Below are 18,155 nucleotides of genomic sequence, written 5' to 3'. Positions count from 1 at the left end.
TTACCCCACTTTACCTTTCCCTTCTTGGTACTTATCACCTTCTAAAGTGCAGGCACACCTCATTTTACTGCACTCCACAGATAATGTGTTTTTATTACAAACTGAAAGTCTGTGGCAAGCCTGTGTCAAGCAAGTCTATTGGCGCCATTTTTTCAACATCATTTGCTCACTTCGTGTCTCTGTGTCACACTTTGGTAAGATCAGTGATCTTTTTTTTTTCTTTTGTTTTTTAAAATTCTTTTATTGTGATCAGTGATCTTTGGCGTTAACTGTTGCAAAAAGATTACAGCTCACTGAAGGCTCAGATGATGGTTAGCATTTTTTAGCAATAAAATACTTTTGTTATTTATTTATTTATTTAGGCCATGCCACGTGGCTTGCAGGATCTTAGTTCCCCAACTAGGGATCAGGCCCACGGCAGTGAAAGTGCTGAGTCCTAGCCACTGGACTGCCAGGGAATTCCCCAGGAATAAAGTATTTTTAAATTAAGTTGTTTTTTAGACATAATGCTATTGCATACTTAACAGACTACGGTGTAGTGTAAACATACACTGGGAAACCAAAAAATTCGTGTGACTTGCTTTTCTTGCAATATTCGCGTATAGCAGTGGTTTGGAATCAAACCTGCAATATCTTTGACGTATGCCTATAACTTAGATTCTTTTTCTTGCAGCCGTAGATAGCAGAAAGGAACTCAGCACAGTCTGAGGTCTCAGGTCTCCTGAGTCACCCAGATGCAGAAGTCAGATTGGAGTCATGGTGCGCCGTCCTCTATGAAGCCAGGCTTGTGGGCTCACGGGTCCCAGAGGGCCAGAATGTAGAACAGAAGTGCCAAACGGGTCCTCCCAATTATCCAGGCCACCTCATCTCCTACCAGCCAGCAAAAATGATGTAGCCTCTGAAAGTATCTAAATCACAAATTTCACAGTTCATTTGTATAACTTGTATTTGGTACTGGGTGCTAAGTGAACAGTAGAAAAAGAAAAAAAAATTATAGAGATTATAACATGGATCCTTGACTATAAGGGATTGTTCCAGCAGACTAATTTTTAAAAAATAGCTTTACTGTTGCTATAAAATTGATATATACTCTTTGTTATAAAGTAAAATATGTAAAAGTGGGGCTTCCTTGGTGGCGCAGTGGTTAAGAATCCGCCTGCCAATGCAGGGGACACGGGTTCGAGCCCTGGTCCGGGAAGATCCCACATGCCACAGAACAACTAAGCCTGTGCGCCACAACTACTGAGCTTGCGCTCTACAGCCTGCGAGCCACAACTACTGAAGCCCATGTGCCACAACTAGTGAAGCCTGCGCGCCTAGAGCCTGTGCTCCGCAACAAGAGAAGCCACTGCAATGAGAAGCCCTCGCATCGCAACGAAGAGTAGCCCCCGCTCGCCACAACTAGAGAAAGCCTGCGCACAGCAACGAAGACCCAACGCAGCCAAAAATAAATTAATAAATTAAAAAAAAAAAGACTGAAGTTTGTGACTGAAGTGTTTTCCCTATTTACCAAACTTCCAGATTTTCCCTTCCTAGACAGACCAGCTGCTATGAAAAGGTCAGTCTCTCCTGCAGACCTCCCTACACATCACGTCCATGACGTTTGTCCCTTGCCTTGGTGCTGAGATGAATGTAAAGTTCTGAGTTCTGATGGGAGACCTCAACTCAGGTCTCCTTGTAAGGTTCCTCACTTAAATGCGCCCTCTGGTGATTTCGCAGACCTGAGCTATAACTGAAGCCTTTCCCACACTCTGCACACTTGTAGGGCTTCTCTCCAGTGTGGACCCTCTGATGGACATGGAGACAGGAGCTTCGACCAAAGCCCTTCCCACACTCTTTGCATTTATAGGGCTTCTCGCTAGTGTGGACCCTCTGATGGCCTTGGAGATGTGAGCTCTGACTGTAGCCCTTCCCACACACATCACATCTATAGGGTTTCTCTCCAGTGTGCACTCTCTTATGACTGAGGAGACCTGAGCCGTACCGGAAGCCCTTTCCACATTCGTAACAAGTGTAGGGCTTCTCTCCCATGTGCAGTGTCTGGTGGGTGAGAAGGTTGGAACCATAGCTGAATTTCTTGCTCCACTCAACACGTGTAGGGCTTCTTGCCCGTGTGGACTCATTGATGTTTGTGGAGGTTCAAGGTGCATCTGAAGCCCTTTCCGCACTCTTTGCATCGGTATGGTCTCTTGTCCGTGTGGACCCTGTGGTGGATGAGAAGTCCTGAGCTGTAACTGAAGCCTTTGCTGCACTCGGTGCATTTACAGGGTTTCTCTCCTGTGTGGACCCTCTGAAGGATGAGGAGGTCAGAGCTGTAAATGAAGCCCTTCCCACACACATCATAGATGTAGGGCCTCTCCCCCGTGTGGACCCTCTGGTGACTGTGAAGGTCTGAATTCCGCTGGAAGCCTTTCCCACACTTGGTGCATCTGTAGGGCTTCTCTCCCGTGTGGACCCTCTGATGGACATGGAGGTCTGAGCTTCGGCTGAAGCCTTTCCCACACTCGCATCTGTAGGGCTTCTCTCTTGTACGCAGTCTCTGATGTGTGAGAAGCCCCGAGCTGTAGCTGAAGCTCTTCCCACACACATCACACTCGTAGAGGCGCTGACCCGCGTGAACCCTCTGGTGAGCCTGGAGGTGCGAGTTGTGACTGAAACCCTTGTCGCACTGGTCACGCTGGTAGGGTTTCTCTCCTGGGTGCGTTTTCTGATGACTGCTGAGATGCAAGCTACAACTGAATCCCTTCCGGCATTTGACACAGCTATGGGGCTTCTCCCCCAGGTGGACATGCTGATGCTCACGTAAGGTGGACTTAGCATAGAATCCTCTGCCACGCTCGCTGCATGTGTAGGGCTTCTCCCCCGTGTGCAGCCTCTGATGGACCTGAAGCACCGAGCTGTAGCTGAAGCCTTTCCTGCACTTGCTGCATTTATACGGTTTCTCCCAGTGGGGACCCGGTGATGGACAAGCAGGTTGGAGCTTCGCCCGAAGGCCTTGCCGCCCACCTCGCATTTATAAGGTTTCTCTCCCGTGTGCACTCCCTGGTGAATGAGAAGGACTGATTTATACCTGAACCCCTTGCCACAGACATCGCATCCATAGGGCATGTCTCCTGCGTGGGCCCCGGGGAGGCTGTGAAGGTGTGTGTTCTGCCTGAAGACCCGACCGTGCTCGGTATTTTTAAAGGATTTGTGTCCTGTGGGGATTCTTTGAGGTCTCTCCAGACAGGCACCTGGCCTCAAGCTCTTAGCAAACTCTTGATATTTATAGGGTTTCTCTTTCAAGGGCACCCTTGGCTGAGTGGGAAGGTTTGAGTCATCCCTGAGGCCATTTCCACGTTCATTTCTTTTAAAGCCGTTCTCTCCGGAGTTAGAGTGTTGAAGTACTGACTTTTTAATGCAGTTTTCTCTACATTTATCACAGTTACGTGGTTTCCCTCTTTCAGGTTTTCTGTGGTCATCATGACCACATGATATCCTGAAGCCATAATCACCCCAGTCACATTTATATATTGTATTTTCCATGTCGACTTTTTTACACCTTTCCTGAACATTCCATGGCTCATTCACAAAGGCTTTTATCCAAGATTCTTGAATGGAGACAGGTGTCACAGCTTTGCAGGCTGGAAACTCTTGATTTTCTAAATTGCTGGACCCATCCCCTTGAAGACTGTCTACCAAATTTTCCATGTGAGAACCCTGAGTAGATGCTCCTTTCCCCGCTTGACAGAGAGAAGCATCTTCTGAGAACTGGAAATCCATCCCTTGAAGATTTACTCTATGGTCTTGATTCTGAGTTAATTCACCAGCCACCTGTTCCAAGATTTTCCAGTAGGAGAGCTCTCTGTGCAAAAGCAATCTTAATTCCTTTTCTTGAATATACTCCATGTCCTTTTCATCCTTGTCTCCTATGGAGTTAAAGGCAACTTGTGAGAACAAGTACAAGACTGGCTCAGGGATATCAGGCTTTCAGACTTGGACTGATAACGGCCTAGAGAAAAATTCTGCTTTATGTATCATAACTATCGTGGTGCTTCATTCTGTGTCTGAAAAAAGGAAGAGGCTCCTATTAATAAGCTTTGAAGCTAAATGGTTTTTTGTTGTTGTTTTTAGTTTTTTTAAGTTTTTCTTTTTTTAAATTTTTATTGGAGTATAGTTGATTGACACTGTTGTGTTAGTTTCAGGTCTACAGCAAAGGCTAAATGTGAATATGATCCTATTAGCTACAGACTCTGTCTCATCATAGAGCTGCCAAGCAAAAAAGAAATTCTGGAGGGTATTTTACACACGCAAAAATTTACTTCTTTACTTGATAATGCTGTTGTTGATAACAACAACAATAATATCGAATGCTCTTATAACACTTCCTATGTGCCAAAGAGGTACACATATTAACTTTTTAACCCTCAGAATAACATGGAGGTAGGAACCATCAATGTCTTCATTTTACAGAGGAGGAAACCCAGGCACAGAGAGGGTAAGTAGGCTAGTTAAGTTAGTCCGTCGTGCACGAGGAAGTGCGGAGCTGGGATGCCATCACACAAGCCTGATTTTAGAGCCCACGCTTGTGGGCACTCTCACCACACTACCTCCCAGGGTAACTGTGATGCTGGGATGTGTGAGCTGCACTTGGAAAGGGAACAAAGCCCCCAATCCTCCGAAGTGCTCCATCTGTGCCGGTGTCTTCTGTGAGCATATTCAACAGGAATCCAGGGGCTATGGACAAGGTCTGGAGACATAAAAATCTCCGTGTATTCCCGTCACTGCTGGCGAGCCAGCCAACTGTCGTATTTACCACAGAGCTCCACGTGATTTGAAAGATGTGTCCACACTTTCTGATATTCTTTATTGGCTATCGTTTTTATCTTTTAAGGTTGAGGTAACATGAACCTGTTTATAGCCACGAACTTGTAGGATACTGGAGTTAAGCGAGAAATCCATCAGAGGATTGTCAACCTGCTGGAACAGTCTCTCTGCTACTGGCTTGCTTGTCTTACACTGCCGGTCTCCTTCTATCAGAGGGAAGGAAGTCCGGAGACCCCCTCACTCCCTCTGGGTATATCACTCTCTGGAAATCATGAAGGAAGCATGAGAGGATCGGGACTGAGTAACAGAAATGCAGTCGCACAACAATCACCTACTACAGTACCTGCCGTATCCACAGGCAAGACCAAGGGTGGGGGACGGCCGCTGCACGGCCAGCTCACCCCTCACTGCCCGGCCAGGACTCTAGACTCCATGGTTCTCACCTGGATGTGCCTCTCTTGGAGTTTCTCTGTCACCCAAGTCTCTTTGCCTTGTTCCAAATGGGACAGCTTATCAGGCTTGAAAAGTTGTTGCCCTGAAATCGCAAGAAAATGCAAGGCTAAGGCTCGTTTTTGAGGTGTAAAAAATAATTGGAAAATGCAGCCCTAATCCCATGATTTCCAGGCATTTGAAGGACAGATGAGGAAAAGATTCAGGACTAGTTAAATGAAACTGCTATAACATTTCTATATAAAAAGGATGTAACCTGTATTCTAAGACCAAAAATAGCCTCTCTCCAGGGAACAAGAGCACACCAATAAGTTAAGTTTCAATTGCTTAGAGGTTCCTCTCACCCACAGAGAGCAGGTTCCGGAAGTTCTCCAGCATCACGTCTTGGTACAGCTTCCTCCGGGTGGAGTCCACAGCCCCAGCTCCTCCTCCGTGAAGGTCACAGCCACGTCCTTGAAGGTCAGTGGCTCCTAGAATGTGAAGCACCATGATCACCAACACCCACTGGATGAAAGGTAAACTTGGCATCACGAAGAAAAGTAGACAGGAGAGCAGGAAATTGTTCAGGGTGATGAGTCAAATCCAGTTTTTTAAACGTTTGGTGCCAATAATTTTGATTCTAAGCAACTGATCTTCCATGGTTATCCAAAGAGTTAAAGCAAACATCCTTTGCTCAGTGTGAGCACTTCTGAGGGCCACTTCCTCGAAATGGAATGGCTGCATCACAGGGTCTGCGCATTTTACAATTTGACTCTAACTGGCAGATGATCGACTTGTCCTCCAAAAAGACTGTGACAACTTATAGCTCCAACTGTGCCTAATTTTAACATGGCTGTGTTTGCACACGCCCCCAAATTACCTTCTCTGCCAGAATGACTGTTTTTCCCCCACCAGCCCCTCACCCCTCCATCAGCTGTTGGGCGAATCCTGCTCTTTGCTGCCATAGCCCTCCACCCACTCCACACACACACCTTTTAGGGGCTTCCTTGTCAGCACTTGACAGAAGCAACCAATGTGTGTTAAAGCAACCATCGCCCCGTGCAGAGGAGACCTCTAGAGCAGCGGTTCGAACTATGGGATTTAAAATCATACTGCGGCGGGCTTCCCTGGTGGCGCAGTGGTTGAGAATCTGCCTGCTAATGAAGAGGACACGAGTTCGAGCCCTGGTGTGGGAAGATCCCACATGCCGTGGAGCAACTAGGCCCGTGAGCCACAACTACTGAGCCTGCACTCCGCAACAAGAGAGGCCGCGACAGTGAGAGGCCCGTGCACTGCGATGAAGAGTGGCCCCCACTTGCCACAACTAGAGAAAGCCCTCGCACAGAAATGAAGACCCAACACAGCCATAAATAAATTAATTAATTAAAAAAAAAATCATACTGCGGGACTTCCCTGGTGGCGCAGTGGTTAAGAATCTGCCTGCCAATGCAGGGGACACGGGTTTGAGCCCTGGTCCGGGAAGATCCCACATGCCGCAAAGCAATTAAGCCTGTGAGCCACAACTACTGAGCCTGCGCTCTAGAGCCCACGAGCCACAACTACTGAAGCCTGCATGCCACAACTACTGAAGCCCACATGCCACAACTGTTGAAGCCCGTGTGCCCTAGAGCCCGCGCACCACAACTACTGAGCCCATGCATCGCAACTACTGAAGCCTGCGTGCTCTAGGGCCCGTGCTCCGCAACAAGAGAAGCCACCTCAATGAGAAGCCTGCACACTGCAACGAAGAACAGCCCCCGGTTGCCGCAACTAGAGAAAAGTCCCTGCGCAGCAACAAAGACCCAACGCAGCCAAAAATAAATAAAATAAAATTTAAATAAATAAATAAATAAAAATAAAATCATACTGTGTCATCCTTAGTTATGAACTGTGGCCCAGGATTTTGTTTTTTTCTTTAATCATTTAAGTACTTTATTTTTTTAATTGAATATATTTGACATATAACATTGTGTAAATTTAAGGTATACAAAGTATTGATTCAATACATTTATATACTGTAATATGATTTCCAGGGTAGCTATATTTAGCACCTCTATCACATTACATACTTATCCTTTCTTTTTACTGATTGGGCTAAGTCAGTTTTAGTCTTTTAACAAGTTTGATGATTGTAGCACAATATTGTTGTCTATATTAATTATACTGTACATTAGATTTCTATGGTTTATTTACACCAGTTGCAAGTTTGTACCCTTAAACAACATCAATATTATCACCCCACTCCCCCATCCCCTGGTAACTACCATTCTGTTTTTTTATGAGATTGACTTTTTTAGATTCCACATATAAGTGACATCATATGGTACTTTTCTTTCTCTTTCTCACTTATCTCACTTAGCATAATGTGCTCGAGGTCCATCCATGTTGCTGCAAATGGCAAGATATTCACCTTCCTTGTGGAAGAGAGAAGCCCAGGTTTTTTAAGAGAATTGCTTTGGTCCAGTGAGAAAAAAAAATGGCCGTTATAAATTTTGAAATGTAGTAATCAACTATATTATCGTCACGGACTTCAGTTAGACTGTGACATGCTTTCTTAAGAGGGAGACAATTGTACAGGAGGGCTTTGAGAATGATACTTTCCCTTCAGCCTGCCCCTGGAATACCCGTGACAAGGTATTACAAGGTAAGAGTGAGTTGTGATTCCTATTTCACTTTTAAAAAAAAATTCAAGGATATATTTTTAATAAGAAAATATTAAGGCAAGGTAGCTGTAGTAAGGTTTAGTGCACACAGGTCAACACATTCAAGAATTATTCAGTTCCTATAAAACAGTATTAGGCCCCAGGAATCAGAGAGATGAGGAAGAAAGACACAGCCCGGCCTTCATGAGGCTTGTGTTGGCAGTCCCCAAGGCCACCTCCAAGTTCTATGATCCGCTAGAAGGACTCAGTATATAGTCCCACTCATGGCTAAGACTTATCACTGTTTAAAAAAAAAATCAGCAAAGGGAAAAGGCATGTGGGGTGAAGTCTGGAGGAAGCCAGGCACAGCCGAGGGTGGTGTTGCAGTAATCTCAGCCATGAGTAAAACTATACACTGAGCCCCTTGAGTCCTGGAGAAATCTCTGAACACGGGGTAGTCTTGGAGACCCCGATGCAGGAGGTGAAGCAACTTGGCCAAGGACACACAGCTTGTAAGAGACAGAGCTAGAACATTAACACACAGAGCCTTGTTCCAGAGAGACTATACTTTAACAACTGTCCTTAGAAAAGCCAAGATGTGTGTTACCAGGGGACAAGAAAATGAGACGAAACTTCCAGCTATGAAATGAGTCAAGGGGATGTAATGTACATACAGGGAATACAGTAAGTAACACTGTAACAACTCTTTATGGTAATGGATGGTAACCAGTCTTATTGATCATTCCATAAAGTATAAAAATATCCTTATTGTGGTCTTATTGATCATTACATAACATATAAAAATATCGAGTACTAGGCTGTACACCTGAAACTAATATAACATTGTATATCAATCATAACTTAATTATTAAAAAGGAAAAAGAAAGAGAAGATACAAAGCAGATAATATCAATACCTTATATTTATAACTCACTTACTATAAGGTGGGTACTAGACTAAGTATTTTTTTGTTGCTGTTTTTTGGTTTTGGGGTTTTTTTGGCCATGCTGCGCAGCAAGTGGGATCTTAGTTCCCTGACCAGGTATCGAACCTGCACCCCCTGCATTAGTAGTGCGAGTCTTAACCACTGTACCGCCAGGGAAGTCCCTAGACTAAGTATTTTTATATGCCTTATCTCATTTAATTGTCTCAGAACTCACCAAAAGTGAGAAATTTCTGGAATGTCAGAAACCCTCTATTATCTTGGTTAGGTCAGTAACTACTCACAAGGTACTTACTATAGCTCTCCCTTTTCACAGTCGAGAAAAATGGGGACTCAGAGAGTTGAATATTATTTATCCAAGAACATACACCTAGTAAGTGTCAAGTCAGGACTGAGCTTGGGCAGCCTGACTCACCACGCTGTAACCACCATGCTATCCTGCCGCCCAAATGAGATCAGAGGAGCACAGCCTAGAGGAACCCATATTCCCAGTTTGGAGAAGGAGCGTCATCAGCCGAGTACACTTCCAGGCAGAATCCTAGATCGATCTAAAGACCAGAGGTGGGAGAAAGCTCGGGCCAGACGTGATCAGTTTGGCAATTAAACAGATGTGGACCAGCCACTAACTTCCAAATCTTCATACCCAGCTCTGCCTTCCACACTGAGCCCTGCCATATCCAACTACCACTTGCATGTCTAAAAGGTATCTTGAGCCAAAAAAAGCCCAATTAGCATCGAGTTTTTCCTCCCAAATTGTTCTCTCCTTACCCTCTGGGGGTAAACAGTACCATCTACCTTAAAGTTATCCTGTATTCTTCCCTGTTCCTAATTTCTCTTATCTAATTCATTTTTTAAAAGTCTGCTAAGAATAACGTTTGGCCCATAGCAGGTGTGCAACAAATATTTGCTGAAGGAATAAATGGAATGAAACGTGAACAGACGAATGACCACACAAATAACTGAAAAGAAGTCATTCAAGATCAACCATGAGAAAGGGCACCTGGTTTGGAGAACATTACAATTAAGTTTCACCCAAACTTTCATTTTAACATTATTCATTTTTTCTTCATAATTTTGAATTTCCGAAGTATGTGTTCAGTATGAATAGTAAAATAATGCAGAGATGTACAGGTAACTCAGTAGACCAGAGTACAGAATGCAGGAACAGTCAGGTCATGTGAAATGTGAATCAATTGATATATTTCTCCTCTCTTCATACATATAATATATATACATATATTCATTTATGTATTTATATATATAATATATACACACATAAATACATAAATGAACACATAAATGATAAAGACGGTATTTCCGTTGACTTGCAAATAAATCATTAACGTAATAAATGGCATTGTCATAATTAGCTATCCATCTTGAAGAAAATAAAGTTAAACGTCAACCTTATGCCATTTACAAAAGTAAATTATAGTCACATTAGAGATTTAAAAAATTTTAATGTAAATATTAAAAAACCATTTAGGTGCCTTTTGGATTAAGCTTTGGATGGGTAAGGTCTTTTGAAACTAGATATGAAACCAGATTTTCAAAAGAGAACAAATCATTTACCTATATAAAAAATTTAACCTTCTTTATGGTCAAGTCACCATTCAGAAAGTAAAGACTGAGATAAAACAATGGTAAGACTTTTGATAGGTGAGTGAACAACGCTACTACTGAAAGAGCGCCTAAAAACATAGTTAGAAATAATGCAATAATGGGCAAAAGTATTTCATAAGCAATTCAGATGAGAAAATACAAATGCAGCCAATAAACACAGGGAAAGATGCTTATCATGCATCCACTATGCAGGAAATTGCAAAACAAAATGGGAGATCTTTGCCACACACCCCCCTCCATCAGATAAGCAACAATGTTTCATACTGATATATCCTTGAAGATGTGGGGAAACGTGTGAATGGCTATGATTTCCTGTCAAATACTCCAGAAATAATACATTAAAAATTTTAAAAAGAAGTGTGTTCCTTTTGGCCCAACAATATTTAGAAATCTATACTAGTGAATTTAAAGATTAAAGCAACAGGATATAAGGACATATGTGTTTGTGTGTATGAAAGGAGATTTATCGCTGTACTGTTTTTAGTGCTAGAATTGGTAATGATCTGAATGGAATAATATAAGTAGTAAAATATGGACTACATGTACAACATACACATTTCCATTTGTTTATAAAGGGGGTGACCTACAGATGTCTTCTCACATGACGAAAGGGCTGATAGGTACACATCCTTTTGTTAATGCTGGGCATCTCGGGGAGGACAGAATTGGAAGAGAAAGACTGATTTTTTTCTTCTAGACCTTGGTATTATCTGACTTAAGTTTTTATTTTGAAGATTATAATAAAATATATGTAAACTAGTACTATTAACTATTAACTAGTACTGTTAGTATTAAGCTGCACAGGCTTAATATTATGAGTTAATAAGACAGACAATCCAAAAAATATCTACATGATAGTACCCTTCTATGTGGTATAAAAGGTGGGGTCAGGCAGGAGCAAAGTCTCATAACTGTGAACCACAATGGCTTTTGAAGAAGATAAGAAAATAGTCTTAACACCCAGGACTCAAAAGGTACATTCACTTGATTTTTTTTTTTTTGAGGGAAAAAATTGCTAGAAAAAAAAAATAACCAGAATTCTTAAAGTGTAAAAAAATCACTGTTATGATTGGAAAAAACAAACAAAATATTTCAAGAGATGAGCTAAACAGCCGAATGAACATCACTGAAGAACAAGCCAGTGAACTGGAAAACAGATCAGGCTCCTGGAACACAATGAAAAATTCTGAAGAAAAGAATAAAAGAAAAGTTAAAGAATAGGGAAGATAGATCCAGAAGTTACACCATTTATAGCATGAGTTCCAGTAGGTCCAAATGAAAAAAATCATAGTAACAGTAGACATCCAGGGAGAAAAAGAACTAATCAATGCCAAAAGATCACAGAGCAAGGGCAGTAAAGACCAAGGGTCACTGGCTTTCAAAAATCCTTGAAGATGACACCCAGCCAAAATATTGTCAAGTATAAACACGACAGACCTTTCTGGGGAAAATGACCAGAATAAACTTAGCTCACCAGGAGATGAATGGAGAAGGAATGATAAAAAGGCCAGCACTGGATTTAATGCCAGTAGAAAATGAAGCAACTTATACAAAGTTCTGAGAGTGAATTTAAGAATTCTAAGCCCAGACAATTTGCCATTTAAGCATAAAGGCAACAGACATTTTTAAGCATGGAAAACTCAGAGGATATGGCATCCACAAGTCTTCTTTGGAAAAGACAACAAACTGTGGAGGAAATTAAGCCAACTGACAGATAAATCAAACTAGTCAGGCATGAAGAAACCGTGGTAAAAGGACAAGTGGTGAGCAACGACTTATATAAAGAGAACTGAGACAACCCAATGGTGGGAATAGATGGTGACAGATGAGAACGGAACCATGATAATAATAATAATATATCAGGAGATGGTGGGAAGTTAAAAAGTGCTAATTTCTTCAGCTCTCATTACAGGGAGTTCATCAATAATATTTAAAATTAAAGCAAATGACTCAAACTTGCAAATTTTTTTTTCTTGGCCATGCAACCCGGCTTGCAGCATCTTAGTTCCCTGACCAGGGATTGAACCCAGGCCCCTGCAGTGAAAGCACCAAGTCCTAACCACTGGACCGCCAGGGAATTCCTGCAAATTTTTTTCTATAATCTCTTTTCATTAGAGAAAGCTTTATAAAATAATATCATGTATTGAAAAAGGTACTTAAAATTCTGCATTCACTTTGACTTCTTTTCCCCCAATTTAAAGACAAGTTACAACATACACATGTATATATAATGAGAGAGAGAGAGCGTGCGCGCGCGCACATATTTCCATGTCCTAATATTTTCACCCACTTTATCTCACTTGATAGCAGCACAGGATCGAGACAAGAGGACGAATGAAACCACAATAATCCATCAATCCAACACCAATCCAATAGATGGACATGGAGTCCACTCCACCATCTTTTTTTTTTTCGCTGTTATAAACAATGCTGTGATGATCATTCTTTGAACACTTGCTCTGACTTAGAATTCTTGGAGTGGGAAATACTGCAGCAGAGATTTGCAGAACTTCTGCAAGGGCTGAAATGCCCCTGCAATTGTGTGGATGTACCCATTCCTCCATATGTCAGCTAACAGTGAACACCGATCTTTCAAATCTTTGGTCATCTGCTAGGAAAAGAATCACATCTTGTTTCAATCTGCATCACTTTGATTACTAGAGGCTGATCATCTTTTCATATGATTATCGGTCATTTGTTTTTCCTCTTTTCTCCCTTCCTGAACACGAAGGCTCAGGTCTTTATTCCCAGCTCCTGTTTTTAAAATAAGGATATTAAAATTTTGTTGTCCACGAAGCTTTTTTCACCCAATATGCTGTCTTTTAACTTTGTTCATGGTATAAGTTTTGGTAGCGTGTATTACATGGAGAATACAACATCTGGAAATGAATAAGAAGAAATGTCCCACTGAGGAGAAAAACCTGGGCAGAGAAGGAGGATGCATTATTTGGAGTCACCTCTCTCCATAATGCGGGCTCAGGCCCTTAGATGAAACCATTATTGACAGGCCGCATGTAGAGCAAACAGGCACATTACAGAGTCCTACAGACCTGGGCTCAAATCCAGGATTCAACACTCATTTCTTCATCTCTAAAGCAGAATCATACCACCTCTCTCACACAGCTATTTTGGAGATAAATGCACTGAGTAATGTAACGTGCTCACCTAATATGTTTTTTTCCCCTCTTTTTCCTTTTACCAAGGGAGGGAGGTTATGTTTACTCTGATGCCTTACGTTGTTATTTCTGGAGAGAAAAGAGAACTCGACCCACCTGAAACTTGGTTTTGTCTTCCGCATCTTGGGAAAGGGCTGAGGCTTGAGAACGCAGGGCTGTAGGAGAAGAGAGAAGCCTTAAGAAGGGTGGGGCCTGCCTGGGCGCTCTGACTACCCACCTGGACCTCACGAATGTCTGCCCCCTTACAGACTGGTTTCTTTTCACTGGATGCAACTCCTCATCCACTTCACTTTTCCTCTCTCCACACCCGGCTTAGATTCTCCCCCACCCTTCGTAAGCTCTCACCTCTTTCCTCCCGCCTTGAGGAGGAAAAAGTCTCCATGGTGACCCCTCCTAGGTTTCTGGAGAATCAGCAGTTTTATTTATCCTCTGATCTTCCTAAACTGGAGAAGCAGAAGATCCAGTGGTTCTTCATTCTTGAGACTGTCCAAGCTCTGATGAGGAGCTTCAGATGGATACCCAGGGTCCCAAATACCTACCTCCACCTCCACTCTCCAGAGCCTGCTTCTTGGTTTCCACGTTCCAGGGACCTGTGGGCTCAAGAAGGAACTTGACTTTATCTGAGTTCTTTCTTCTGGCCCCAAAGTTCACACCCTCTGGATGCCATTCATGCAGAGGACATGTACTGAGCGGCTATACGCACAGTCCCTGCTCTGGGGGAACTCACAATCCAGAGAGCCATGCATGTCGCAGATGGCTGTACAGTCAGAGGAGTGTCTGCAGGGAGGGCCCAGCAGCAGAAATCTCGCAGTGAGACACAGGGCCTTACAGAAGGGTACAGATCCCACAAACATACAGGACCTGTGCCCTGTGAAGGAAAACCTGGAGTGTAAAAGCTTCACTAACGCAACAGTCTGGGGATTGCAAAACTAAAACATCCACATCCCTGTCCTGAAGGATTCTAAAAATCAGGATATGACAGTGGAATGCTATTCAGCCATAAAGAAGAATGAAATAATGCCATTTGCAGCAACATTGATGGACCTAGAGATTATCATACTAAGTGAAATAAGTCAGACCGAGAAAGACAAATACCATATGATATCACTTATATGTGGAATCTAAAATACGACACAAATGAACTTATCTACGAAACAGAAACAGACTCACAGACACAGAGAACAGATTTGTGGTTGCCGGTGGAGGGGGCGGGGAGGGATGGAGTGGGAGTTTGGGATTAGCAGATGCAAACTATTACATATAGAATGGATAAACAACAAGGTCCTACTGTATATCACAGGACCTATATCCTGTGATAAACCATAATGGAAAAGAACATGAGGGACTTCCCTGGTGGCGCAGTGGTTAAGACTCCGTGCTCCCAATGTAGGGGGCCCAGGCTCGATCCCTGGCCAGGGAACTAGATCCCACATGCATGTTGCAACTAAGAGTTCGCATGCCACAATTAAGGAGCCCGCCTGCCGCAACTAAGACCCGGCACAACCAAATAAATAAATATTAAAAAAAGAAAAGAATATGAAAAAGAGTGTATATGAATGTATAACTGAATTGCTTTGCTGTGCAGCAGGAATTAACACAACACTGTAAATCAACTATTCTTCAATAAAATAAATTTTAAAAAATAAAAATAAAAATCAGGATATGGGTGAGCAAATGTCTTCTAAATCAGAGATTGTAACCTTTCCTGTTCCATGACCTCCTTTGACAGTTGGGTGATATTTATGGACTTCTCTTCAGAATAATGTTTTAAATGCATAAAATAAAACACAGGATGATTTTAAAAGCTAATTACACTGAAAGACAACCTTCAAAAATATTAAAACATCAAGTGTGTGCTTGTTTATTAATTATCAAGAATGAATCAACTACTGTAATTTCAAAATAGTAATGAGCAGAAGCAATATTTTGAAACATCTACACAAACTGTATTATAAGAATATCTATGATTTATGGGACTTCCCCGGTGGTGCAGTGGTTAAGAATCTTCCTGCCAATGCAGGGGACATGGGTTCGAGCCCTGGTCCGGGAAGATCCCACATGCCGCGGAGCGACTAAGCCCGTGCGCCACAACTACGGAGCCTGCGCTCTAGAGCCCGCAAGCCACAACTACTGAAGCCCACGCACTTAGAGCCCGTGCTCTGCAACAAGAGAAGCCACCGCCATGAGAAACCTGTGCACTGCAACGAAGAGTAGCCCCCGCTCGCCGCAACTAGAGAAAAGCCCGCGCGCAGCAACAAAGACCCAACGCAGCCAAAAATAAAATAAATAAAATAAATAAATAAATTAGAAAATAAATGCTAACCATCGTTTGCGCTTTCAGAGAGTAATAATATTTTGGCTGGTGGAGGGTCCTGCCTTGATGCTGACGCTGTTGACAGATCAGGATGGTGGTTGCTGAAGGTTGGGGTGGAGGTGGTAATTTCTTAAAATAGAACAATGAAGTTTTAAAAATATAAAGTCATGTCACTTCTGTGGCCAAAACCTTCACCTGACTCAAAACCTTCGTCCTTTCAATGGCCAAACGACCTTACACTATGAGGCCTCCCAAGACCCCATTTCCTACTTATCCTTCCTCTTTCTCATTCCCGTCAGCCTCTCTGGCCTTCTTACTGGTCTTCAAATAGACCAGTCATACGCCCACCTCAGGGCCTCCACTGCCGTCCCCTTTCCCCAGATGTCCGCGGGCCCCCTACCTCCTTCGGGTCCCTACTCAGGCACCACCTTCTCGGTGGCAGCATCCCTGGCTACCCCACTTAAAGCGGCCAGTTCCTCCGCCAGCACTCCTACAGCCCTCTTCCTGCTTCGTTTTTCTCCATGAAACTTATCATCTAAACTTCCATCTGTTTTTCTTGTTTACTGTCCTTCTGCGCCCACTAGAACGTGAGCTCTCTGAGGGCTGGGATGTCAGTCTGCTCCTGGCACAATGTAGGTGCTCAATAAATATTTATTAAAAAAAAGGTTTTTTATTATTGAAGTATAGTTGATTTACAATGTTGTGTTAACTTCTGCTGTATGGCAAAGTGACTCAGTTATACACATGTATACATTCTTTTTTATACTCTTTTCTATTATGGTTTTTTTTTTTTCTTTCAAATTAATTAATTGATTTATTTATTTTTGGCTGTGTTGGGTCTTTGTTTCTGTGTGAGGGCTTTCTCTAGTTGCGGCGAGCGGGGGCCACTCTTCATCGCAGTGCGCGGGCCTCTCACTGTCGCGGCCTCTCTTATTGCAGAGCACAGGCTCCAGACACACAGGCTCAGTAGTTGTGGCTCACGGGCCTAGTTGCTCCGCGGCATGTGGGATCTTCCCAGACCAGGGCTCGAACCCGTGTCCCCTGCATTAGCAGGCAGATTCTCAACCGCTGCGCCACCAGGGAAGCCCCTCTATTATGGTTTATCCCAGGACATTGAATATAGTTCCCTGTGCTATACAGTAGGACCTTGTTCTCCCTCCATTCTATAGACAATAGTTTGCATCTACTAACCCCAAACTCCCAGTCCATCCCTCCCCCACCCCTCAATAAATATTTAAATGGAGACTGGGACTTGCCTGGACTCAGCCTGCTGCTACCTGGATCCTGGGTCTGCTGATACCAGTTATAGAGCAGAATGGATTTTGTTCCCCAACTCGTTCACTTAGTAAATTACAAGCTAAGGACCAGGCGGGGTGTGTGGGGACACCACGGTGATCAGGGCAGGAAAGGATTCTGCACTCAAGCTGACATTCCAGCTGGGAAGACAGCACACATTCACTGAAATTCTACCATGTGGACAGGTGCGTGGGATATAAAGAAAGATACCGTCCTTGACCATGTGTGCTCACACTGCAGGGAGAAAGAGGATGACAGAAATAATTGGTGACAAAGGCAGTGGGATGAAGAGGTAACGGGAATAATAGATACTGCAAAGGTAGAAATAACAGATGAATAAAATTATGATGAATAAGATTATGTATGGGGATGAAAAGGAGGAGAACTCAAATGTGAGTCTGGGTTGAAGCTTGAGGAAAATGGGGAAATTATGATGTTTTAACCTAGACAGCAAAAGGAGCAAGGTTTTGGAAGTTACAGCGCTTGTCTCTCAACATTGGGAGCTGTGCAATGATTTGGGTTCAAATTCTGGCTCAGCCACTTGGTAGCTGTACTAACACTAGAAGAATGACAAACCTCTGAGTCTGTTCTTTCTTCTGTTAAATGAAGATAATATTCCTTACTTGCAGAGTGGAAAGAATGAATTCTTTCTCATACACATACACATGCCTACCTATTTGAATAAAGCTCATAGCCCAGTTCTTGGCACAAAGAAAATCCTCTATAAACTATTATCATTGCTGTTATTCATTCATCCCCAGGCACTAACCTCAGAATACAAGCATCCCTTCATTTAACAAATATACGTTCAGTGCCTAACTACATCTTGGATGCTACAACAAATACTGGGGATGCAGCAGTAAACAAGACAGGCAAGGTACTTGTTCTTATGGTGCCTGCCTTCTGGTGGGTAAGCAAATCTACAA

At 43.0% G+C, this 18,155-nt stretch overlaps 1 protein-coding gene across 1 annotated transcript; it reads right to left on the bottom strand.

The window, feature by feature from the left end:
- Positions 1-1,665: 1,665 nt before the first annotated feature.
- Positions 1,666-14,048, bottom strand: ZNF229 (zinc finger protein 229). The gene is given in 9 exon segments (XM_036834082.1): positions 1,666-2,089; positions 2,091-3,006; positions 3,234-3,813; positions 3,867-3,908; positions 5,250-5,341; positions 5,601-5,669; positions 5,672-5,726; positions 13,716-13,774; positions 13,965-14,048. Coding segments are annotated over 9 exon segments (2,274 nt in total). The 5' UTR covers positions 14,002-14,048.
- Between the last annotated feature and the right edge of the window lie 4,107 nt (positions 14,049-18,155).

Source organism: Balaenoptera musculus, chromosome 19 (genome assembly GCF_009873245.2).
Source record: "Balaenoptera musculus isolate JJ_BM4_2016_0621 chromosome 19, mBalMus1.pri.v3, whole genome shotgun sequence".
Lineage (NCBI taxonomy): Eukaryota > Metazoa > Chordata > Mammalia > Artiodactyla > Balaenopteridae > Balaenoptera > Balaenoptera musculus.
The sequence above is the reverse complement of the archived record's forward strand: the minus strand, read 5'-3'. Positions and strand labels throughout refer to the sequence as shown.